The following is a 27,357-nucleotide window of genomic DNA, read 5'->3' as shown; positions in this document are numbered from 1 at the left end:
ACTCTAGCTCCAGCACCCTAGCCAAAAGGTTCCTAGAATTTATAAACTCAAATGCTATGGAACAACTTGTTGCCACTCCCACAAGAGGGGAAAACATACTGGACCTGATCATCACCAACATGGGGACTCTATGCTCCAGACCAGAAGTATATCCCTCACTGGTAAGATCAGACCATAAACTAATCTCACTAGATATTCACATCCCGACCCCAGCCCCTGCCCAGAAAACCACAGTGAAAAACTTCTCTAAAGCAAATTTCACACTCCTCAAAACCGAGGTGGAATCCTTCAAAGCCCCCGGGCCTGTGGAAAATACGGTCCAGACTGCAGAATCCTTTATAAACGCATTCTATGAACACCTTCAGGAATGCATGGATCATGCAATCCCAAATAAAACCAAGACCCAATCCTCCAAAGTTAGGCATCCTGTCTGGTGGACCCCAGCCATAAACAAACTATACAATAGAAGGAGGAAGCTACTACATGATAGAGCAAAATCCCCAAAAGGGAAGGCATCTCTGATCAGTATTAGCAAAAAACTACGGGCACTCATAAAATCGTCTAAGGCCAGCTTCGAGAGAAAAATTGCACAGGACACTAAGGACAATCACACGGCTTTCTTTAGTTATGTTAGGAATCTGGGTGGGAATTCCCAGATATGCTCAGAATTAGTCCAAAATGACAAAAAATACACCGAACCCACAGACATTGCCAACATCCTAGCTGACAGGTTCAGTGCAAACTTCACCCCCGCCTTCCCCACCAAAAGGGCAAATATCTATCCCAGCAGAGTGCTGCCCCCCTGACATCTCAGATGCTCAGATAAGAGCCGCCCTCTCCAAAGCAAAAAACACAGCATCAATGGGACCAGATGGTGTCCCGGGCTGCGTCCTACATGAACTCCAAGAACTATACTCTTCAATCTCAGCCTTACTACAGGATATGTACCCAAAGAGTGGCATACAGCAACAGTGATCCCTCTCCACAAAGGTGGTGCCTCAACGGATCCTGGAAACTATCACCCCATAAGCTTGACTAGCTTGGTCTGCAAAGCTATATAAAGGATCATCATGGACCTCATAAATAAAGATATTGGGGACCTACAGACACTGGATCCTACCCAGTTCGGTTTTGTTAAGGGCAGATCCTGCCTCTTAAACCTGGTCGATTTCTTTGGAACAGTCACCAAGGCCATTGACAAGAGGAAGGTGGTCCACACAGCCTACCTGGACCTTGCAAAAGCCTTCGATACAATACCCCACTCGGGCATTATAGATAAGCTCACCAGCTTAAATATAAACCCCTATGTCACTAGATGGGTTGCAAACTGGCTCAAGGACAGAACCCACATGGTTAGAATTGCTGGAGCCATGTCAAACTCCAAACCAGTTACAAGTGGTGTCCCACAAGGCTCAGTCCTGGGACCTCTCTTGTTCGGTATATATTTCTCGGAGGTACAGCCAACACGGAAGGACTGTGGCTGACCAAGTTCGCAGATGACTGCAAACTGGGTGCCATAATCGACTCTCCAGCCGACACAAGCATCCTACAAAAGGGCCTCATAGAAACAAACTGGTGCCAGAGCCATGGCCTCAAGCTAAACGCCAAAAAGTGTATAGTCATCCCCTTTGGCAAAAACAAAGTGCCCACAAATTACCACATAGTTGGTAATCCATTAAGTACGGAAGATGTAATTAGGGACCTGGGGACCCAAGTTGATAGCAACCTCTCATTTGACAACCACATGGCCAAAGTGGTTAGAAAAACATTTTATATAGCCCACCTAATCATGAAGGGATTCACATCTAGATCAGGGGAGGTCATCGTGCCTCTTTACTCATCCCTCATCAGGCCCATAACTGAGTACAATGCCCCTTTTGGGATGTACCTTACCAGACACCTGCAGCAACTGGAAAGACCCCAAAAGTACCTCACCAAGAGGATCAAAGGGCTCAAACAGATGCCATATGCTGCCCGGTTAAAGAAACTCCAGCTCTACTCAGTGGCATACCGCCTGCTCAGAGGCGATCTGTGCCTGACGTATAAAGCCATGTCCAACCCAGAATTAATGGACATGCTGCACCTCAGATAATCCAAATCCCATCGAGCTATGCGCTCGAGAGACTTGAACCTCAGCACTGAAATAAATAGGACATGCTGGAGGGACAGATTCATAACGCAGAGGCTCCCTTCACTCTGGAATAAAATCCCAGTCCAGATTAGGCAGAGTCCCTCATTGACAATCTTCAAGAGGAATCTTGATGAGTGGATGGGAGATAGTAGGTTTACCCCGGGTATCACTTCTGTGTCACTGTTAGACAGAGGCACAGTATACTAACCTCGAAAAAGGGCATAGCAAAATTCATTTAAAATGGGTGGCGAAAGCCAAACACACTCTGGCTAGGCTTATAAATGTCCTAGGGCAGATAGCCTAGTATGAACCTTTGAAAAAAAAAAGAAGCTGAGGATTTTGAAGCCGCAGAAAAGGAGGGCTGAAAAATCTTGGTAAACTCTTGAATAAGTCTACCTCTCATCAAATTGTTTGAGTACCTGGGCAGCAGAATGTCCAAACAGAGCCTCATTAGGCAAAGGAGAATTGAGATTTTGAATTTAGCTTAAGAAAACCTCAGATTACAAACCCAAACAAAACGCCTGAACACAGTAGCAGCTGCACTATGTCAGCACAATGTTTAGCTATTTGTGGAACAGTAGAAACAGCAGAATTCAGATATGGCCTACTTTCTGAAGACAGAAGAGAGGCAGAAAAATCCCTCACATTATCAAAAAAGCAGATATACATTTTATCATATGAGTCTAATAACGCAGGATTCTGAAGGCAAAGGAAGAAAAATAAATTCTCTTCCCAAATCTGTCAAAAGCTTTCCCATCTATCTGTGGGAGAAGGATTAGTATTAAGATGATGTTTATTAGCATCTTCTTCTTCTTCTTTCGGCTTTTCCCGGTTAGGGGTCGCCACAGCGGATCACCCGTCTGCTCATGATTGGCAGTGGACTTGAAATACAGATAATCACAGGGTCAGCTACAGACTGAGGAACTTCATAAATTCTGTTTTAGGTACTGCAGATTGACTGCCAGACATACTGCAGGCTACATCAAAAACACCCTCCAAAGCTGCCAAAAGAGAAGGAACAGGTGTGGTTAGTGGAATATTCATTTGAACCCTATCATATAATTTTCTCAAAGATAAGGAAATGTCATCTTGCTCCCATGGAAACATACTATTCATTATCAAAAGAGTTTCAGAAAAAGAAAATTCTTCCATAGGAGATGTTGTGGAAACACTGTTCTCAGAATCTATGCAGCAGTTTGAGGATGGTAGGAACTCACTTGCTGAGGTAAGAATAAGCAACGGATGCAACTCATTCAAGTGTACAGGATGGATTAAGAAGGAATTTTCACTGACAGCACCACCTTCAGTATTTCATACATAATAGCAAATAGAGGATTGGCATTCAAAAACTGATACCAACACTGCACCCCGTCCCATTCTTCTTGACTGTCCACAATTTTGTAGAATGCTCCTGATTTTGCCTCACATTCTTGCCTCCCCCAACAAAAAATTAATATTCTGGTAAATCACTGAGGATTACAGTTGGACAATAAAAAAAAGAAGTTATGTACTTACCATAACGTTCCATGCGAGTTGTTCATCTTGCCTTTATTCTTACACGTGGGTTTGGAGCTGAGTCATCGGCTCCGAGTCGGCCGCTTTACTAGCTAAAGATCTCAGAATAGCTCGAGGCCAGGCCTCTATCCCATGATGCTCTCCGTCCTACCCCAGACCTAGTTTGCTGAACTGAGCAACAATAAAAAGTAACTCAGAAGTACTCCAACCGGAGTAAGAATCCCAAAAAAGACTACCAGACTCCAAGTCTACCCCTTCTTCGAGACCCTGGAGGGGGATGGTGGGTGGTAATGTAAGAATAAAGGCGAGATGAACAACTCACATGGAACGGTATGGTAAGTACATAACTTCTTTATGTGAAGTTGTTCAATCTCGCCATTTATTCTTACACATAGATAGTGTCCCAAGCACCTTAATCCTGGTTGGCTCATGGGTGTATATTCCTGAGGACAGTGGAACGAAAGAAAGCCCTGTCCACTTTGTAATGAGTGATAAAGGTATGAGGCTTAGACCAAGTGGTAGCTGCACATAAAGTATCCAAAGGTAAACGAGCCGTATAAGCCAAAGACGTGGAGACAGCTCTAGTTGAATGGGCCTTCACACCATATTCTAATGTTTGGTTGGCTGAAGAGTAGATAAATTTAATGCAGTAAGTTAACCACTTGGAAAAGGCAACGCTAGAAACTGATAATCCTTTCTTGGTGTCTGCGTAAGATACAAAAAGTTGGTCAGATCTTCGAAATTCGTTTGTCCTGTCCAAATAGTATCTCAATTGTCTGTGGACATCAAGTTTATGCAACATGTATTCCAACTGACTAGAATGATTACGGAAAAATGTTGGAAACTCGATAGTAAGGCTCAGACTGGTCTCAGAGCACACTTTTGGCAAGAATGAAGGATTAGCCCTCAGTAAAACCCTGCCCGGATGAAACACCAAATACAGTGGTTTGACAGAAAGGGCTTGAAGCTCAGATACCTGTGTGCTGAGTTAATGGCCACCAAGAAAATAGTCTTCCAGGATAGGAACTTCAATTGACAGGATAATGCAGGCTCAAAAGGAGGAAGAATAATGTGGGACAATACAAAATTTAGATTCCATGGAGTAAAGAGCTAACAGGAGGCCTGAGATGAATGGTGGCCTTAAGGAAGGCCCGATATAATTTGTGCGACATTAAGTTAGAACCCTCGGCTCCAAGATAAAAATTTGAGATGGCATCCAATTGGACTCTAAATATGGCAGCCGCAGCACCTTCTTGAAAAAGAAGAGAGAGAAATCCCAGAATACTTGCAATAAGAGCCACATAGGGATCAACATTGTTTCGAGAAGCCTAAAGGGCAAAACACTTCCATTTACTAGCATATAATTTTCTGGTAGAAGCTTCATGGGAAGATACAAGAATGTGTTGCACCTCTGAAGAAAAGTCATGTCACCTAGCTAGGAAGGGAACTGGAGCAGCCAAGCTGTCAGTCTGAGGGAACGAAGAGAAGGGTGTAGGGTCCCTGATGAATGTGTCAAAAGATCTGGAACTGGGTCCAGGATCCAAGATTCCTCCAGCTGGTAGAGTCAGATAAAGGGGTACCAAATCTGACGAGGCCAAAGCGGGGCTATTAAGATTACTGTCCTGCCGAGGGCTTTGGCTTTCTGTACGAATGTGGGAATCAGTGGAATAGGAGGAAAGGCATACAGGAGTCCCGGGGGCCAATTGTGTACGAGCGAGTCCCTTGGGCTGTCCCCCGGTGGGGGATTTAAGGCAAAGTAGCTTCTGCATTTGGCATTCATAGGGGATGCAAACATGTCGTAGCAAGGCTGGCCCCACCTGTGGAAATTCTTCTCCACAACTTCGTTTTTGAGGGACCACTCGTGAGGTAATAGAATGGCTCTGCTCAATTTGTCCGCTATTACATTGGCTTTCCCCGGGATATGCGTTGCTATCAGAAAGTGCCCGGTGGATACAGCCCACTGCCAAATTCTCAAGACCTCTCGACACAGAGGGTAAGACCTGGTTCCTCCTTGTTTGCTGATGTACCAGACTACCGACATGTTGTCCGTCTGTATGGCAATCGTCCCTAGAGGCAGAGAGTTGTGAAAGTGCTGCAACACCAAAAGCACCGCTCTCAGCTCCAGAACATTGATGTGCAACTGTGACTCTGTCTCTGACCAGGTGCCTTGGGCAGTACTTCCCTGAAATAGCCTCCCCCCATCAGGGAAGCGTCCATGGTCACCGTGGCTGACGGCGGGGTGGAGAACAAATGGACGACCCATCGTAAGTCGTTGGCTGGTCAACCACCAGCAAAGATTCTTCTTGTAGGAGTCCGTAATCATGTCTAGAGATGACATGGGAAGTTGTTGGTATGACCACTGGGTGAATAGTAACCACTGAAGAATCCTCATGTGCATTCGTCCCAAAGGAACTGCTATGAGCGTAGCTGCCATGGTGCCTAGGAGTTTTAGAACTCGATGGGCCGGTACTTTTTTTTCTCTGCAAAATGTCTGAGACCTGAGTACGTAAAGAGGTTATTCTGTCCAGGGGTAAGCTTATCATGGCGGTGGTAGTGTCTAGTTCTGCTCCGATAAAGGAGATATGCTGCGATGGCGACAACACAGATTTCTTGAAATTGACAGTGATGCGTAGCTGAGTGAAGAATTTATCAAACTGAGAGCGGACGTAACAGCGTTACAAACGGAGATACAGAAACTGTTTTCTTTAGTTTCCGAACTTGTTACGGAAGGCAAGAGACCTGACAGTTTCTCTAAAAGCAACCATAGCCATCCTGGGTTGCATTCTCAGAGCAATTTACAGAAGTGTAATAGTTCTAAGCAGGACTGTGTTCATGACGTTATACGTAAGGAAACAGAGTACGGGATAGTAATAGAACTGTTCCAGTCGTAGATGGAGCGCATATATGTACACCGGACTTGGAACTTCCTTTACTTTTACGTGAGAATACCAAACACAATCAGCATCACAATACCAGCATAGATATGCCGAATCTATGCGAGGATGACTTCAATATTAGTCTACACTCCCCTGTTAATCAGAGAGATCTTACTGTTGATAAACGACTCCATCTACTTTCGCCTTGTGAGGATTTCACATTCGACTTTAGTTTCCAGCATAAGAGAGTGAATAGGGATGACAACGTTACATTAGGGGCCAGACCTAAAGAACAACGGACTGTTAAACAATATGGAAATATTAAACGGAAGGATGATTATGATAAGAAAGGTACTGTTCCCTGTATTTCTAGTTCATCCCATGTTAAAAAACGAATGTTTCATTACAAAGAAAAGAATGAAACTTATATGGACAAAAGTTTTTGTGATAACACCTGCACTGGTATTTTTAATCAATTTTTGGGTGATGAATATATATTTGATCAAGTATCTAATAATGAACAAAATATGAATTTGAATATGGCACATTTTAAACAAGACTCTTTGAGAGATATGATTTATACTTTTGGTAAAAAACAGTTACAGTACAAAAATACAAAAATTGATATTGCCTATTTATCTAAATGTCTCAATACTAAAATAATACCTAAAGGTATTAGATTTTTTAAGCTACCTTTGGGTATTAATTACAACAATGAAATGAAAAAAGAATTCAATGAATTATTTGACAATTTTGGATTATTATATATGAGGACATTAATTAAATATAATGATGAAAAGATGATTATTTTAGCCAATGAAGTAGAAAGCATGAATAATATAATTATTAAACATTGTGATTTCCACTTATGGAAGGACCTGTATTATAAACAATTTGATATCACACAGGATAAGGCCAAAACTATTTTTGAAAGAAAAAACAGAAAGCTAAAGAGAGATATAGAATCTTATGAAATCAATAGAGCCTATATATGGCCAATAGATAAAAAGGAAAACATACATGTGGAGAAGAAGCAGTATATAGAGAGAAATAGATATACCAATAGAGAAGAAAATGTTCGTGGAGGCAGATTTCATCCAGCCCCGAAATACAACAACCATTACAATCCACAACATTAATTGATACAGATGAATCTAGTTTTGCATCTTCCCACTGTCCTACAGTTACCACCATCCCATATCTCAAGGCTACTCTAGGTACATTCCCGTTGTTGAGTGAAGTTTTAACCAGCAATATTGATATTCCTATTCACAATTTAGAATGCATAGGTAACATTGATGCTTTATCAGCAGACAATAGTTCTTTCGATACTCAAGATACACAACATAAACTAGAACAACAAATTATTCATAATACAGAAGGAATACGACCTATAGTAACTACTCACAATGGATTTAAAGTTTACAATTACACCGATATTATTATGGATAAGGAATTTTACCAACTTATGAGTAAAGGCATGAAATTCATACCCACAGTTGGAATTAATTTAGTAGATACTATTAAAGAGATCAAACTATATAGTAGGAGACTCAACTTAGCCGTTCAGTTTGATACTACACAGCAGAATGAATTTAGTTATTCCAATAAACTTAAAAAGAAAAGTACATATGTACCGATTAACCATCCACAAATAATTAATCATGAACGGATGGTTAATAAAGATATATAGTGGCATTGTGCCAAGCAAAGGAATAAGTATAATTATCAAGACAATTTGACTAATAAAGAAAGGAAATGCTTCAATAATATTATACATAATAAAGATATCCGTATAATGAAAACGGATAAAGGTGGCGGAATTGTGGTCAGTTATACTATTGATTATAATGCTAAAATACATAATTTATTAAATGATTCAGGAAATTATGAAGTAGTATCTCTGAATGTAATTAATATTGGCTATAAAAGAATAGACCTTACATTAGAAGATCTTTTGATTGATAATAGAATAAGTAATGACATCTATGAGTTTCTCAAAACTGATTATCCTAGTTTAGCCAAAATAGTGGGGATACCTAAAATCCATAAATCTATCAAGGATCCACCTTATAGACCTATAATATCGGGATCGAAATCCAAAACATACAACATTGGGGCTCTGATAGATACATGGACAAAACATATTTATAAAGCTGTACCCCATATTATGAAAGATTCTTGGAGTATTTTGAATAATCTTACTGAAGATAAATGGAATCCAGAATATATTTTTATTACCATTGATGTAATTGATTTATACACATGTATACCTAAGACAGTAGGACTAGACTTTTTTACTAATAGTCTTAGAAAATATTCTGGATATAGTTGGGACAAAATATGTGTATTAACGGATTTAATATCACTGGTGCTTGAATATAATTATATCAAGTTTCAAGGAGAGTTCTTCAGACAAAAAACAGGTGTAGCCATGGGCGCTTCATGCGCACCAATTTTCGCAAATATGGTAATGCTGGAATGGGAGACCGAACATCTTTTTAATAGCCAATATTATAAAAATATTGTATTTTATGCCAGATACCTGGATGATTTATTTATAATATGGAAAGGACCGGAAGGAATGATAGAGGAGTTCATTGGTTTTCTTAATAATACAACACAATTTTTAAAATTTACCTATAGTTACAACAAAAAAGAAATAGCCTATCTTGATACATATATAACTAATACAGATACTGGTTTTGCATCTAAAATTTATAGAAAACCTACTTGTTCTAACGACTACATTGAATACAACAGTAATCATCCACCTTTTATGTTCAGAAATGTAGTCAAAGGACAATGTATAAGGACAGCTAGGATGTCCTCTACCCAAGAAGCTTTGACAGAGGACATAGGGTTGTTATATACTATGTTTAAGAAAAGAGGGTATCCAGATGAGTTACTTCATGACATTACAGAATATGTTTTGTCACAATGGGGATTACGATATAAACCATTGTTAGGTATACATGAACAAATAGAAGACAGCAGTTTGAATAGTACATCATCATTTAATAGGGTATGTGTTCTAACATATTCTCCATATGTTCATTATATTAAGGATATATTATATAGACATTGGGATATTTTTTTGTCTAATAATTTGGAATCGATTTTGGGTCCTAAACCGGTAATTGTATATAAAATGGCTCCCAATTTAAAAAGAAGGCTAGAACATGCTGATAACAAACACAATGGGAATATAAAATTTAATAAAGCAACCAGTAAATGTGGGTTTTGCAACCAATGTCCACATATTAACACACTGGACAAAGTTATATTAAGTGACATCAATCAAACATAAATTAGATGTATAGGTGGAAATTGTATAAGTAAACAAATTGTATATATTGCTAGATGTATTGTGTGTACTGCATTTTATATAGGTAAAACGGAGAGGATGTTCAAGAAAAGAATTTACGAACATCTTTACAAAATACGTAAGCAGGATACATCCAATGCATTGTTTAGACACATAGCAGAAAAAGGTGATACACACAAATTTGTATTTAGTATTATTGATCAGATTGACCAAGTTAACCTTCAGGGTAACTGGAAAGTACAATTGGCATTGAAGGAAAGTATTTGGCAGATTAGGACGGATGCCACTAGATACCCTGGTCTAAATGACCATATAAGCATAAAACCGTTTTTAGAATTAGGATAACTTACTACTGCTAGTACAATTTATTTAGGTTTTATATTATTCTGTAATTATATAAGAAATTAATAGGATTAATATATCTACTTCATTTAGTGTTTTTAGGAATGGTTAGGCAATAATTATTATCTGGTTATGTATACTTATATGTTTTTATGTTTAAAATGTTTAATTAATAAATCATTTTAATATATTTTTATATATAAAATTAGATAGGAATTATACATATAACATATATTTTTAATTATATATTTTAGATCACATTAGTTATGCATTTAATAATTGCAGAGATGTTTGTATTTTAAATCGTATTACAAATGTATTAGGAATTTACATATGCGTCTGCTTAATGGAAGCCATAAAGTGTATTTTGCATGCTATCACTTTAAAAGTTTTGGCGCAATTTTTAAATACAAAACAACTGATACTATATATACTGGTTACAAAATGGAAACATTGTTCTGAAGAAGACTGAGGATTATCAGTTGAAAGCGCTTAACTACTTGTATAAATTATTTAATAAATTCTGTGTGTGTATATATATATATATATATATATATATATATATATATATATATATAAACTTTTTTTCCGTTCATCACTCGTACGAGCTGTGTTCTTCCACCTTTGGTTTATCTAACTTTGGGTTACATTAGCTGAGAGCAGAGACTGAGAGTGTGATCCCTGGACAGAATTCGTTGATGTCTGGAAGTGGCTGTAAGGAGCCAGTCATCCAGATATGGAAACACTCAGAACCCTAGATGTCTCAAGTCAGCCATAACCACAGCCATGCATTTGATAAACACTCTGGGGGCTGTTGCGAGTCCAAAGGGCAGCACTCAAAATTGGTAGTGACTGGCTCCCAGACGGAAACCCAGATGATCTTTGGATGGCCTGGTCATTTTGATGTTGTAGTACGCATCCTTGAGATCTATGGAGTACATCCAATCGCCCACTCCAAGGAATAGGAGGATAGACTGAAGCGGGACCATCCGGAACTTCTCCTTCTTTATAAATGTGTTGAGTCTGCTGAGATCCAAGATAGGCCTCCAGTCCCCTGTCTTCTTTGGAACTAAAAAGAATCTGGAGTAAGTTCTGTATCCTATCTGGTCTGCTGGGACTGGCTGGATGACTCTTTTCCTGCAGCCTCTGGATTTCTATGGCTGCTTGATCCCTGAGACTGGGTGGAACATCTGGGATTTTTGTGCAACAGGCGGGCTTCATAGAAATGGAATGATGTATCCTCTGGTAACTATGCTTTGTACCCAAGAATCTGTTGTAATTCCTAGCCGGGCATCTGGATACAAAGCCAAGCGACCCCCGACTGCCTCCAGAGCAGGACAGTTGGGCCTCCTCTCAGGAGTGCTGATAGGGCTTGCCAAGGAACTGCTCCCTGTCGCCCTGGTTCTGCGGACCCCCCCTGCCACCAGGGTGGCGTCTTCAGTTATTGCCTCCTCCTCTGCCCCTGGAGGGGGGGGTTCACTACCTGTGTTGTGGAAACCTCCTTGGGACTTTTGGAACCACATTTTCCCACCTTTCTGCCCTTTGGGGTATGGTCCAGTACGGGTGGAAAAATGGACTACTACAGCAGATACATTCTTTCCCTCCTGCTCACACCTAGTGAGAGTCTCCTTGACTTTGGGCCCACACAGGGAAGAACCATCAAATGAGGTGATGACAAAGGAAGACTTGAAGGCTTCCTCAAAGGAGCATAAGCACATCCAGGATTATCTCCGCAGCGCTATCGCTGAACCTCCTGCTCGACTCGATCCATCGACTGCATAGGAAATGAGCCACATGGACGAGTTCACAATAGAATTAAAGATGTTAAGCTGTGCTGTCACCTTCTCAGAGGCAGTTTCATCTGTGTTGCCCTTTAGAGTAGCTCCAAGCTCTTTGAGGAGATCTCGTTGAAGACGGGTGAAATGGGTTAGTTAAGCAATCTCATGGCAAATGTCGCAGAACTAAAGATGCATTTCCTGTATCTGTCCATCATTCTAGAGTCTCTATTAGGAGGATGGACAAAAGAAGAGGTTTCTGACATCTATTTCTTGGTGGCCACCGCCACCACCATGGCATCAATGGGGACACCCTTAGTGAAAAATATCTTGTCTTGGGGGGAGGTGATAAATTTATTAGACCTCCGAAAGACCGGGTCCATAGAATCAGGAGACTCCCATGCCCTTCGAGCGACCAAATCCATCAGTTCGAAGGATGGAGTAACCCAGGAGGTGGAAGGTTGAGACCCAAAGGCCTTCAGGAGCACCGACTCATCCTCAGTAGGGCTAATGGACTGCCAGTCACCCCTCTGCTTTAGAACTTCCAGGATATCCGCAAAGGAGATATCCTTCGAGGGGGACCGTGGGGACCCTTCTGATTCCTTTAAGTTGGTGTCTGATGTTAACGATTCCTGAGGGGAATCTATATGCCTCCTCTTGCATAATCTCTTTCTGGAACCTCATCAGTGGGGGCTTCTGGTGAAGTCTCAGTAGAGCAGGGGGTCACCCAATGGGGGTACCTGAGGCTCTGGGTCTCGATGCTTGACAGGAACCTGTTTTGTAGAGACAAAACTCAGCACTTTAGGGGAGGAAGAGGAGGGACCTGATGATGTGTGTGTCTTAGATGACATAACCCTCCTCATGGCATCGAAGGCACCGCTGCTTCGACCCGAGGAAGCTGACTGTTCTGAGGAAGATGGCAACCTCCCCGGCGCAGAGACAGCGGGCTCCAAACCAGAGGACAGAGCCGAGCTCATCTGCGCCAAAGCCCCGAGAGGAAAGGACAGAACCAACGCATTGGTTCGACTCCCCCGGGAGCCGACAAGACAGTGTCTGCTCCGAGACTCTTCCAACGGAACCGAAGAAGTCAGGGTTGATGGAGCCGAAGGCACTGGGACAGGCTCGGAGGAGGAAGTAGTCATAGCCAGTGGGACAGTCTCAGGCTTCAAACCCAGTTGGGATGAAGCCGATAGTAACTCAGCCAATGCCAGGATCTCTAAAAGCCTCTACACCACCCGGTCCACATCGACATCGGAAAGGGTCCTCGACGAATGGGTCGAAGGAACCGAAGATGACACAGATAGAAGGGTTGGAGACTTCAGAATTTCGGAGACCGGTACCAAGACTGGGGATTGACTCCGAGGCATCTGTTCGGTGCACGGCTCAGAGGACTGCAGAGCCGGCGACCTCGCCCTCACAGAAAGACTAGGAGCCGATGACCTGGGCTCTGAGAACACCTTCAAAAACTTCAACCCCTTCGAGGACTTGGAAGTCTGGTCAGCCTTATCCAGGGAGTCTTGAAAGTCAGGCTTCAACAAGCCTCTATCTACCAACTTCCTTCACCGTTCTAATAAGACCCTACTGCTGAAGGAGTGGCAGATAGAGCAATCTTCTTGGAGGTGCACAGGCCCCAAACAATAAACACAATTAACGTTTCCATCAGTAATGGACATCATCTGCCCCCAATTACACTTCTTGAAGCCAGACCTTTGCTTTTCCTACTGATCCGCCATGTTATACAAACAACAGAAGATGTCAGAGCCCTGATCAACACTGATTACAAATGCACAAAAAACAACAGTAATCCGCACAAACCGTACAAAGATATAAAATCCCTGCACAACCAGGGATCAGAAAAAACATTCAGTACTTCACACACTATCTATAAATATATATATATATATATATATAAAACAAGGATAGAACACACACACGCTAACTACTACTATGTAGGATTTCCCTGTACAACTAGGTATAATCTAAATGTAACACTCTGTATTTTACAAGGAAAGAGCAATAATTATAAATGCAAACTGTATTGACAAAGAAAAAAACGGCCAAAGGCCTGGAGAGCAAACCACTCTGTAAATAGAGTGAAGTTACAAAATAACGTAAATAGAGGCTAACTGCCTAAAAACTCCTATAAAAATATGTACACTATCAAAACATCAAATTTTTGAGATAAACACTTCCAAAAAAGGTCAAAAGATAAAGAAATAAGTTCTACTGGCCCGAGCTCTCCATACACCTTGCGATCAGTTGCAGCAGCAAACCAGATCTGGGGTAGGACAGAGAGCATCATGGGACAGGGGCCTTGCCTCGAGCTATTCTGAGATCTTTAGTTAGTAAAGCGGCTGACGTGGAGCCGATGGCTCTGCTCTGAACCCACATGTAAGAATAAATGGCGAGATTGAGTAACTTCACATCAAGAGTTTCATCCTTTCAGTTGTTCAAAAAATGCAATCTGATGCAAAACCTGTTGTTCTTGAATAGCTTAACTTATGTGAACTACTGAAATAGATCAAAAACACTGAGGATTAGAGAGTACCTTGTATCATTCAGAAAATGCACGTTGACGGACAACTAGTTCTATTAACTTTTCAAGTGAAGCAGAATAACATTTAAAAGTAGTTGAGGATTACAGACAGTCAGTAATGGCAGACAGAGTTACACACTTTCTATTGTTCAGGAAATGCATGGTTGTAGCAAAACCTATGCTGTTTTCTTAAGTGAATCACTAATATTTTAAAACTGAACCAGATTTTGGTCTTTGCCCCCCCCATCAATTTTGGCTTTGTTAATAATTCTTCAGCAATGAAGTTGACAGGCCCCCAAGGTGTCAGGGAAAGAAAATGACCCTCTACTCTGAAACTGTAGCAAGCAGATTGGTACTGTTAAGCTACCACACAGTGAGTGTTTCAGCCATCACCACAAATACAGTGTCAACATTAATTTCTGAGTGAGGGTACTGCAGTCGTAGAAGAGTAAAGTCTCGCTTGTAATAGCCTCATTAAATAAAGGATGAAGTAACTACATGACAAATTATTTATTACTAAATAGTTTTCTTACCTTAATACGTTACTTTGTTAATATTGCATTCTTTCCCTGCCATATAACCTAGACAGGCCCCTTCTCCCAACTACTGCCATTTCAATTACCATGGAACCAGTTAACTTTGAGCAGTGGCACTACCACTGCTCTTCTTCAGTCTTGCGTTACTGTGGCACTCTATGGGTCATGGGGTCTTTTGACCACCTCAGATCCTAGGACTTCTCAGTCCTTCACTTCATGTTCTTCAGCTGCTGGGATTTGCAAATTAACTTAAATCCTTTGGTCTTCTCGATCCTTGTAATGTCACTCCCAATCTGCAACTGCTGGTCCAGAAGTCCTATAGCTGTCTACAAAATGCATTCTCTTGTAAAGAGTAATTGGACATTACTGCTGCGGGACCCCCTAATTTATTCCCACAAAAGCAAAGATTGCTGAGGTGCTCTGCAAGTTGTGGTTTGGATTCTAACAATCCACTGGTTCTCACCACTTCCATCACCACTGGGATCTCAGTGAAGCAGTCCAGGTGTTTTTAACATGGGAAAAGCTCACAGTGTGTTGGTGATTCCAAAATAAAAATGTAACATTTAGACTTTTTAATGGTTTCATTAATTAAATAAACCTAGCAGCAAGTGAAACAGGAGGTGACAAGAGTTTGAAAGTACAGTTGTGTACCTACCATAAATGTAGATGTTCGAGTGTATTCACTGTTGCAGTCATTACTCTTGGGTTACCCTGCTGGCAGGCTACCCGCAGTCGGCCTGAATTCCAAAGTCTTGGTCCAGCGTTGGTTGCCGTCGCCTCTTCCCTGACAGCAGTGCGCCAGGGGTATAAAAGATGCAGCCGACGCCATTTTCTTCAGTTTTTCTTACCCCAGATGTCAGGTGCCCCCAAAAGGGTAAGCTAAAAAAAATTATGCCAATAAACATGCATGCACTAAAGTAAACATTTCCTTCATCTACAAGCAAATACACCACATAGGTTGTATAGAATAGAGAAGTACAGATAAGACCCAGCAAAAGAAAGGGGGGTGGTGGGAGGGTAATCTGGACTGCAACAGTGAATACACTCGAACATCGACATTTATGGAAGGCACACAATTGTACTATGTTCATCGTGTTTCACTGTTGCAGTCATTAATCTTGGGTTGAATCCCAAAGCTAAGGATGGGTGGCTGAGCTAAATAAGATTAGGAGAGGCTATAAGGCCTTGCAGAACTGCAGTGGCAAAGCCTGCTCTGGATTTAGAGTAGAGAGGTAAGTGGTAGTGTTTTGTAAAAGTGTGCACTGAACTTCAAGTTGCAGCCTCTAAGATGTCTTTGGTTGGTACTCCTCTGAGGAAGGCTGCTGAAGTGGCTGCTGCTCTGGTTGAATGTGGCCTAATGCCCTTAGGCACTGATTTGCCATGCTGGGAGTAGCAGAAACGAATGCAATGGCCTATCCATTTTGAAATAGTCTGTTTTGAGATCGCCTTTCCTTGTGATCCTGCAGCATATGCCACTAAAAGTTGCTCAGTCTTTCTGAAAGCTTTAGTTCTGTCCAAGTAGAAGCGTAGCTGTCTGTGTATGTCCAAAGAATGCAGAAGTCTCTCACCTTTGTTCTGTGGGTTTGGATAAAAGGTAGGCAAGTGAATGGTTTGGTTAAGGGCCACACTGGATACAACCTTAGGCATAAATGTCGGGTTCGTCCTCAGAGAAACCCTGTCTGGATGGAAAATGATAAAAGGTACCACGGCCATGAGTGCCTGTAACTCCGAGACTCATCTTGCAGAGGTTATTGCTAGGAGCAGAGCTGTTTTCCAGGATAAGAATTTTATATCAGCTGTTGAGGCTGGCTCAAAAGGAGGCAGTGTGAGTTTTTCCAAGACATAATTGAGGTTCCATGGAGGTATTGGTGCTCTCCTTGGAGGTCTTATGTTTTTGGCCCCTCTGAGGTAATGCCTTATTAAAGGATGAGAAAAGATAGGTGGTTCCGTATTGTAATGGGCTGAAATGGCAGAGGCATGGATCTTAATTGATGAAAAGGATAGGCCTTTGTCCAGCATCTCAGTTAAGTATTCCAAAATCTGAGGAATATTTGGTACAAATGTGTCAATTCCTTGTGCCTGGTTCCAAGCACAGAATCTCTTCCATTTTTCTGCATAAGATTTTCTGGTACTGGGCCTCCTGGCCTCCAAAATAGCATCCATCACAGCTTTGGAGAGAGGAGTGTTCTGAATGGCTACATTATCTGCCATGCCAGATTTAAGGTCCCGAGTTGGCTGGACAGGATCTGATTGTTTTGTTGGTTCAGTAAGTGAGAAATTTGAGGCAATGTCCAGGCTGGACCTTGAGACAAGTTCTTTAGGATTGGGTACCAGTGCTGGTGTGGCCAGTCCGGGGCAATCAGTATAATTTTTGGCTTCTCTTATCTGACCTTTAGGAGTACCTTCGGGAGGAGAGGCAGTGGAGGAAAGGCATATACTGCCAGGTTTTTCCAGCTGAAGGATAAGGCATCCACTTTCCATGCTTGCTTGTGATAAGTCCTTGTGCAGAATCTCTGTAGCTGGCAGTTGTGAGGGGAGGCAAACAGATCTATGTCTCGGCATCCCCATTTCCTTGTTATCATGCTGAAGACTTGTGGATCCAGTTTCCACTCGTGGGGATCCATGAGGTTTCTGCTTAGTTCTTCTGCCAGGGTATTTATTTTTCCTGGCAGGAATTGTGCTTGCAAGTGAACTTGATAAGTCAATGCTGTGTCCCACAAAGTAATGGCTTCTCTGCAGAGGGGGTAGGAATGTGTGCCTCCCTGCTTAAGTACCACATGACTGTAGTATTGTCCATCTTTATCAGTAGTTGTCCTGGATGAAGTAGATCTTTGAAAGCTGTCAGGGCATTCTGAACAGCTAGTATCTCTTTTTGATTGATATGAAGATGCATCTGGCTTGCGGGCCAAGTGTCCTGAATACATTTGCCTGCCATGTGGGCCCCCCCAGGCATAATCTGATGCATCCGTTGTTAGTGTCTGCCTGGCTGTGGGTAAAGTGAATGGCTGTCCCTTGTTGTGGTGACAGGCCTGTGCCCACCATCAAAACTCCTGTTGCAGGGCAGGGAATGAGGGTAATTAATGTTTCCAGGCTGTGGCAATGTTGAGTCCAAACACTTTTTAGATACCATTGTAGTTTCCTCATATGCAGTCTGGCATATGAAATTAGCAGAATGCAGGATGCCATGGAGCCCAAAGCCTGCAGAATTTTTCTTGCAGATAACTGGGTCTTTGTTGCCAACATTTTGAAGTAAGAAGTCAGTTGCCTTTGTTTGTCTGGCGTGAGATAAGCCATCTGGGAAGTTGTATTTAAGCTTGAACCCAAAAATTTTATATCTCTTGAGAGTGTACTAGTTTTGATTTCTTTTTGTTTACTGTGTACCCTAGGCAAATTAGTAACCTTTTTACAAATGCCAGATGCTTTAGTAGAATGTCCTTGTTCTCTGCTTGAATAAGGCAGTCGTCCAAGTAAGGGTATATGTGAATTCCTCTTTGTCTGCAAAAGGCAATTACTGGTGCCAGGCATTTTGTGAAGACCCTGGGCGCAAGTAGATAAGCCAAAGGGCAGTGCAGAGAATTGGTGGTGCATTGAGCCAGCTATGAATCTGTGGTATCTTCTGCAAGATTGTCTGACAGGGACATGCAGGTATGCCTCTTTTAGGTCCAAAGTTACAAGCCAAGCCTTCTTGCCCAGCATGGGCAGAAGCTGCTGTAGAGTCAACGTTTTGAATTTTGGAACGTCCAGAAATGTGTTTAGAATAGACAGGTCCAGTATTGGTCTCCAGGCTTTGTCCTTTCTGGGTACCAAGAAAAGTCTCGAATAAAATCCTTGTCCCTGCTCTTGCTGTGGTGCTCGCTGAATGGCCCTCATGTCCATGAGGAATGGAACTTGCTTTTGTGCCTCTGCCCATTGACTGAGTGGCAGGTCTGGCATATCTTTTGCCCTTGGCAGGGTGTGAAAGTGGAACCTGTAGCCCTGAGACACTATGTTCGAGACCCATTTGTCCTGGGTGATCATGTGCCAATTTTGTGAAAAAAAAAGTGCTAGTTTTCCCCCTAAGGGGGCTGCCAAAAGATAAGTGCTTGGTTCTGGCAAAGGAAAGTCATTGGGACTGTTTCCTGTATGGCTGTGATTTGTCGTCTCCGCTTTTGGAGGTAGAAGCACCCCATTGTTTAGGCCTGTATGAGCCTTAGGACTGGGATCTGCCTCTGGGGTGTCTGTATCTGCCTCTTTGTGGCCTGTCTGACACTGGAAAGGACCAATTCTTTGTAGGCAAGTTCCTGCTAAATCTGGGTGGCTGCACCTATAAGAAATCCTTAACTCTCTGCATAGATTTCGCTTTATCCACCATTTTCTTAAACACCTCTTTTGCTTTAACACCAAACAAAGTATCATGCTGTAATGGGGCATCTAATAATTTTGCTTTAACTTGATCAGGCAGATTCTATTCCTTTAACCAAGCATGCCGCCTAATGACAGAACCCGTAACAGCGGCCCTGCAAGAGGCCTCCAGAGAATCAAAACCACATTGCAAAGTATGCTTTCCCACTTGTTCAGTTGCATACAATAAATCTTGCATTTCCTTGTTTTCTGCACATTCAGAATTTGTTAACATTTTCTGTTTAAGCAGTGACATTAAGAATTGCTGATATTTAAGCATATGACATTAAAAGCCCTCACAGCCAAGGTAGCAGAAGTGTAAACCTTTTTCCCTCATCTGTCCAGTGCCCTTAAATCCCTATCAGAGGGGATAGGTTTTTTTGCAGTGGAAGCCTTGACCCCTTTGGGACCCTGAGAAATAGTTTCTGGGTCAGCCGCAGGGTTTTTATAAATAAATTTATGTGAATCTGGAACCCTGTAGTATCTTGTCTGGCTTAACAGGTGCAGGGGGTAAAGAGTCAGGAGACAGGCCGGACTCTGAAAATACATCATCTACAATGTCTAAAAACAGGAGGGGATAGCAAGAGGCCTGTGCTGAGGTAGTAAAAGAAAATCTCTGAGCCTTTTCTTAGATTCCGAGTAGTCTTGGCTCTCCCACTGGAAGTGCTCCCTCATGGTATACAGGGTTTCCCCAAAAGAATAATCCTCAGGCGGGGAGGCTGAAGGGATAGATTCTTCAGCATCAGAAACCTCATAGGGAGCGAGAGAGTATTCCTGGTCAGAAGAGGAGTTAGAGGAAATGAAAACCTGATCTGAAGATTCATATTCTGTCTCTTGCCTAGGCCTCTTATCAGGAAGGGGATGGGAACCCCTGATCAAAGTAATTAGGTCTTCGGCCATTTTGAGCATCTGTTTTTTAGGCATGGAGGCCTGTCCATGGGCTTGCTGCACTTGTTTCTTTGTCTTTAGTGGTGCTTTAGTCTTTGCCTTTGAAGCTGTAGTCGGTTTTATATATAACTGTGTAGGCCTGAAAACACCCTCAGAAGCCAATGCCTGCTCAGCGGCTCCAGACCTATCTGAGGGAATGTTTTCCAAGTGTCCAATACCTTGAGTTTCCAGAGGCCTAGTCTGCTCCACGTGGGAGTCAGAAGTGGCCTGCGGCTCTGAGGTAGCGGGCGTCAGGGGCTGCGAAAGCGCCTCACTGAGAACCGGCGACTGGCTTAGAAGAAGCCTCGTCAGTTTTGGACCTTGGATGCCTGTCCTTTTCCTTGCGTTTCTTGTGAATTGCGGTAGTAGGATGGCTATCTGATGACATTGTGTAAATAAATCTTCAGCCAAAGTAATGAAATGCAAAATTGCACCGATGCTTAATAGTGCGTTGGTTAAATCTAGCACAAAACCTGCAATTAGCAAAGTCGTGATCAGGGCCTAGGCAAGGAATACAATAAGAATGGCAGTCCTTATGAGGTATTTGCTTCCCACAAGAAATACAATTATTAACTTTTTATGACATCGGTCTGGAGCAAGAAAAAAGTTTCCCCAAGGGGGTACTTAGCTTTAAATGAAGACTTCGGAACTGAAATTCGATCACGAAAATCTCAGGAGTCGGCCGACCGGCACTTGCGAACTGCTTCTGCTTCGGACACCGCACAGCAAAAAAGACAGAAGAAAATGGCGTCGGCTGCATCTTTTATTCCCCTGGCGCACTGACGTCAGGGAAGAGGTGACAGCAACCAACGCCGGACCAAGACTTTGGAATTCAGGCTGACTGCGGGTAGCCTGCCAGCAGGATAACCCAAAAGTAATGACTGCAACAGTGAAATACGATGAACATCTACATATTTCTGAAGCAAGTGCTTAAAAAAAGGCTTATGAACAATCATAAACCTAGATAAGGTGCACAGCAAGCCGATTTTTTCAAAAAAATTGTTAGGTAAACTGCAGTTAACTACACTGGGGAGCAAAATTTAGAAGGTAAGCTACAAACCTCAGTTACATTTTAAATTTTGTTTTCACCACTGCAGATGAACTGAGTATGATATGGCTTTTTCCTAAAGAAAGAATACTTGGACAGTGTACTTGCCTCAGGGAATGCTTGGATAAATGCAGAAACACTCACTGAGGTGGTGTTCAGCAGTAATGAATTAAGCAAAACTTACTTAACAGTGTTACCAAACAACTAACATTATAACCAATAAAAACATTAAATAATGTTTTATGTTTTAAAATCATCAACATACCCTGACACCACCCAAGGCTCTGCATGCTGATCAGATATATTAAATAAGCGACATCCCAAGTTTTCAACATCCTCTAATCTCCCTTCACGTGCCAACAGGTTACCATACACATCCATACCTGTGGTAAACAAAAGTAAAAATTAGCTTCCTTCAGTAACTTCTGAATTGAAACACTGGTAAACACATGCACAAACATCTGATATCAAGTTCAGTCCACAAAATACTTTGCTAGCAGAGTTATGTACTTACCATAACTTGGCATCTGTGTTATCCTATGGCACTATTCATCACTCTTGGGTTGTAGGATCAGACATCAGATCCAAGCCGACAACTTATCACACAGATCCTAGGCTCGAGCTCCTCCCACTCTCATAATACCTTGCTTCCCTTTAACTCCTCAGATCGAGTTTGCCCTAAAGCTAAAAAACAGCTATGGAAGACCTTAACCACCATACTGGACATCTCCACTTCCTGTAGGTCCCACAGGATGGGGGAAGGAGGGATAGTGATGAACAGTGATACAGGATGACACAGAAGCCAAGTTATGGTAAGTACATAACTCTTCATCTGATGTTATCCATGTCACTATTCCTTACTCTTGGGTGAGAGTCCCCAGGTACCATAAAACCCTGGGTGGCCTCATGGAAGGACATGCTGAAGAAATGTGGAACCAAAAGAAGACTTGTTTCTGGAGACTTCTGTCAAGCTTATACTGAGTAACAAATGTGTGAGGAGTAGACCAGGTGGCCGCCTCACAAATCTCATCTAAAGAATGGTGGGCCAAATAGGCAGCTGGAGTAGCAACAGATCTAGTGGAATGAGCTCTGACTGGTCCTGGTAATGTAATGACAAACCTTTAGAAGAATAAACCATGGAAATACATTCCAGGTATTTACCACATAGTTAAACCCTAAAACTATTAGCATTAGCTGCTAAAAAAGGTGTTATTGCTAATTTCAAGCGTGCTGGGTCTAGCGACCTTACTCAAGTTATTTGCTGTTTTTTCCTTGTGATTTCAGCCCTATTTTAATAAGCTGGTTTACCTTATAGTGAATAGACTTAAAAACTAACATCTAACAGCTGCCCAGGAAAGCTGTTATAGTTTAAATATATGCTTGCTGTTACAAGTAACTGTAATATAATTTTATGGCTGCTGTGTATTGCATGTTGCAGTACTTAGAACCACGAGCATATTTTTTGCTCTACTGCGTCAACCGCGTGGAGTTACTAGCAGCTTTTTGGGTTATGCAGGTAGTAGCTCGTAGTTAATCTTTCATGCTTACTTGTACTACACTGCTTAGGAAAGGTGCTTTTTGGTCTCTGTTTTAAGCTTACTTGGGTCTAGGAATTTTAAAATATTCCACCTAATGGTTTTGCACGTGTAGCCTTTAGCGGCTATTTTGTTATTCTTTTTACCTTCTCCCCAAGGAAGGCTTAGGACAACAAGGTACCCCTGCAATTTAGAGCTTTAGGAATTGTACTTAGACTTATTGTAGCTGGCTAGATCTAGCGACCTTTATATTTCTTACCTAGTAAATGATTTAATTGAGTTAAGCGTTTTAGAGTTTACAGCTCCCGTAGCTGGAGGATTAATCCATATGTAATTATCACTGTGTATTACAGCGTTTTATGTTTATTTCTTGGTCATAGTTACTAGTGCCTAGCACATCTTGGATTAAGGAATAACCCTGCACCTTTGGCATCCAGAACAAATGGGCTTATATTGATTTTATTTTGTAGAATTAACTATCCCTGATTTATAGGTGACTTTTTGAACAGCGTTTTGGACCCATCCAAAGTCTGCTGCATTCCGCGACTATCTTCTTTCCCGCCCTCTGAATGAGCAGTACTCTTAAAACACCTCAAATTTGATAGTTTACAATTTTAATTGATAGCATTGCCTAACCATATTAGAAAAACAGCTGGTAGAAATGGTATTTATGCTTTTATTTTACAGTTCCATTTTGATAAGAATTGGCAAACTTTAAACCTGCACGGTCTCTGCTTGTTTGTCTGTATGCTATTATGTACTGGGCAAAGCTACCTGACTGCAGCTAATATTTGTGTGTTCTACTGAATTTTTTTTTTCCTGCAACTAGTTGAACCACTGTTTATTTTGGACATTTTACTTTGGATTCCCAACTGTTCAACTGTTAGTAGGCTTATACTGTTTTACTTTATTGTTGTTTATGGCAACCCTATGCATAGTACGGTTTCTCTAGTGTTCCTACTAAGATTCTTGATGTATTTCTGTGAACCTTGTTACTAGATCAAATTGTTCCCCAGCCTGTTACAGTACGATATCTGTATATAATCGATTAAGGTGTGTACATTGTTATTACCTTTGGCTTATACCTAACACTCCTTTCATTTTCATTTGTTTTCTAATAGAATGATTTTTATTTTCACTACAGCTCTTTCTCTCTATCCAAACGCTCCACGCTGCTCAACCTTGCATATCCTGAATTAGGAAGCAAATCACACTGCCTGAAGTAAAGGAACCCAGTAATTACTCTCTTACTGCCTCATCTAATCTACCTCAAATCCCTGTACCTTCCAAGAAAGGAAGTCTGAAAGTATGTAATTTTTCCTACAAACCTGACTACTATGTGTTTATAGTAATTACTACTTGCTAGCAGACTAAGGTACACTTCCAAACCTAGGTTAGCCAGCAGCCTTATCCCCCCTCTCTACCATCTGCTGCTTCACTCTCTATATAAATTTTATTGTACTGCCTGCAATTCTGTGTCTCCCTATATAGTCTTTTTTCTTTCCAGACATATAGGAATCTCTTACTTATCTTTTTCCTTACACCTCCTTAGGGCCATTCCCTCTGCCTAGATCTTTCCCCTCTCACTTCTACTATCATTTTCCCTTAGTAAACTATCTGTCTCTCTTACTGCCACCACTATACCATTTTCTTGACTTTATTCAGATCAGTAAACTTATCTCTTCCCTCTAGCTTTAAGCATTTCTCTGACTGATTGTTTTCTCACTTGATGCCAAACACTCGTCTTGTCTCTACCCGCTCTGTTCGCCCTGCGGGCTCACTCCGCTCCCCTACCCTACCCCCAAATCCCACCCACCCCCAGCACACTTGACCTTATACTTCCCTAACCACACCCTCAGCCCTAATCTACCAATTACCTCTCTTCACAAACTCCATATCAATTAACACACCTGTTCACCTTTTACTTAGCCATAACCTTCCACACCCACTCATCTATTTTCCCTAAGCACTCCACTTACCATAACTACACTTCAAAATTTTGTTTTCTTTTTTTAGCCAAACCTCCATACCCTACACCTCTAACTATGTATAATCATCATCAGCCTTTTTTCCCCAACATTCTTTTCTTATCCATTGGGCTCACCTTATTACTTACAACTCATTGCCTTACTTCCTATGAATTCTCAGCTTTTGCTACATTTTTTCATCTCCCAAGACAGACTCACCCTTTCTCTCCTAGCACCTCTCTTACACACTGTAACATAACATCCTATGCATCCTTCATTCTACCACAGTTTCACAGACTAACCCATATTAAATACCTACAAATGAAAAAAGGACACCTCTCTCTTTATAAATTGTTTAAACTATCACTTAATCCTCATAACTGCTTACTTCTACACGGTGACATTCACCCAAACCCTGGTCCTAATTTCTCCACCCCAAATACTCTATTAGCCCCTACTACCACTCTTCTAAGTATCCTAAAAAGCCCTAACTCTCTACTTATAGGTCAACTCAATATAAGAAGTGTTAATAACAAAATAACCCAACTATATGCTCTATTAGACATCTATTCCTTTGACATCTTATGCCTTACTGAAACATGGCTTAAACCTACAACGAAAGATAATGACATTGTCCCTCCAGGCTATAACATTCTCAGACTAGACCGTTTAAATAAAAAGGGAGGTGGAGTAGCAATACTGTTCAAATCTGAACTGAAGATCACATCATTAGATATGCAACCTCCTCCTCCTAATAACTTTGAAATGTTAACCTTGAAGCTCCAAATTAATGCTAAAAAATCAATATACATTATCTGCTCTTACACTCCCCTTGGGAACAATATTAGTACTCTTGAAAATACCCTAAACTGGCTTTCAATATCCCTACCACAAGAAACCATACTCCTTGGTGACTTTAATATTGATTGGAATAGCTGTACATCTCCCACTCCCACTACGCATATAAACCTCTTTGGCTTCCACCAAACCATTACCTTCCCAACCAGGATCCACAAACCTAACAAAAAACAAACTACCTTAGATTGGATTCTAGTAAATAAGGACCCCCATCTTTATCAAACAGGTATAACTCCCTGACAATATAAGTGACCATTCTGTTACTTACATCACTAGGCAAAAGACCCAATTTCATAACCTAATAGCTTTTAGAACTACCAGAAACAAAAAATATTTCAACCCAAGTAATTTTCAAGCTGAGCTTAAAGCTTGCAACTGGTCACCCCTAAAATACCTACCTCTTGACAAAGCCATTTCACACTTTAACAAAACATTCTTGCAGATCCTTGAGCAACATGCTCCCACTTGTACTGTCAGAACAAAAAATAAACCAGCCCCCTGGCTGTCTAAGGACACAAGGCTAAACATCCAATTAAGGAACAAACTCTGGTCCAAATGGAGAAAAACTAGAAACCCAATAGATCACCTAATCTTTAGCCAAATTCGTAATTCCACAAAAAAATCCATAATCCTTGACAAAAACAAACTTCTACCTCAAATTCCAACAAAATAATCCGCAAAATGTTTGGTCAGGTATCAACAAATTACTCCACCCAGGACAGTCCAAAACACCTACCCCCTCAAACCTAACCCAAACCTCTCCCAGCCATATAGCCAGCACCTTTAATAAATATTTCTCTGAAACAGTCCAAGCACTAGCAACCACCTTACCACCTACTTCCACCACAAAATTTCCCTCACTAACCAAATTACCCCAGCCTTTTAACCTTCAACCTGTCCCAACATCTTTGATACACTCCTTGCTTCTTAATCTAAAACCATGTACACCATCAGCTGACCTGCTCCCAGCTGAATTCCTGCAAGTCACAACTGGTGTACTTGCCTACCCTATTTCTATCCTAATAAACAGAACCATCTCTGAATCTTATGCCCCATCCATCTGGAAAATCTCCCATATCATCCCTCTGCATAAGGGAGGTACCTCATATGAATTATCTAACTTCCGCCCAATAGCCCTTCTCTTCCCCCCTTGCAAAAATTATGGAGCGATGCATCCATCGGCAATTACTTCAGTATCTCCTACAAAACAACCTTCTAGTTGACTGCCAGCATGGTTTCAGGCCTCACCATAGTACCACAACAGCTCTTCTAACCTTTACAGATAGCATTAATAAAGACAGGAATACTAATCTTCTATCTTCTGCTCTTTTCACAGATATCTCAAAGGCCTTTGATATGGTTAACCACCAAATACTATTAAGTATACTTGAATCACTTTCCCTTGATCATCAACTAGTAAAATGGTTCCAATCCTACCTTGAAAACAGGAAACAAGCAGTCCTCTGGGAAAACAATCTATCTTCTCAGCTTCCTATCACCCTTGGAGTCCCTCAAGGATCCATTCTTGGACCTCTCCTTTTCATAATTTTCATTAATGATCTAAAAACTTCCCTTCCACTAACTACATGCATACAATATGCTG

General features: G+C 41.5%; 1 protein-coding gene across 1 annotated transcript in view; it reads right to left on the bottom strand.

Moving 5' to 3' along the window:
• ANAPC7 (anaphase promoting complex subunit 7) overlaps positions 1-27,357 on the bottom strand; it is a 1,515,510-nt gene that overhangs the window by 537,868 nt on the left and 950,285 nt on the right. Inside the window, exon 7 of the mRNA XM_044068647.1 lies at positions 21,660-21,777. Coding sequence (XP_043924582.1) covers positions 21,660-21,777 — 118 coding nt within the window. The remainder of the gene's footprint in view (positions 1-21,659; positions 21,778-27,357) is intronic.

The sequence above is a fragment of the Protopterus annectens genome, chromosome 4.part0 (genome assembly GCF_019279795.1).
Source record: "Protopterus annectens isolate FY-2018-M chromosome 4.part0, PAN1.0, whole genome shotgun sequence".
Taxonomy (NCBI): domain Eukaryota; kingdom Metazoa; phylum Chordata; order Ceratodontiformes; family Protopteridae; genus Protopterus; species Protopterus annectens.
The sequence above is the reverse complement of the archived record's forward strand: the minus strand, read 5'-3'. Positions and strand labels throughout refer to the sequence as shown.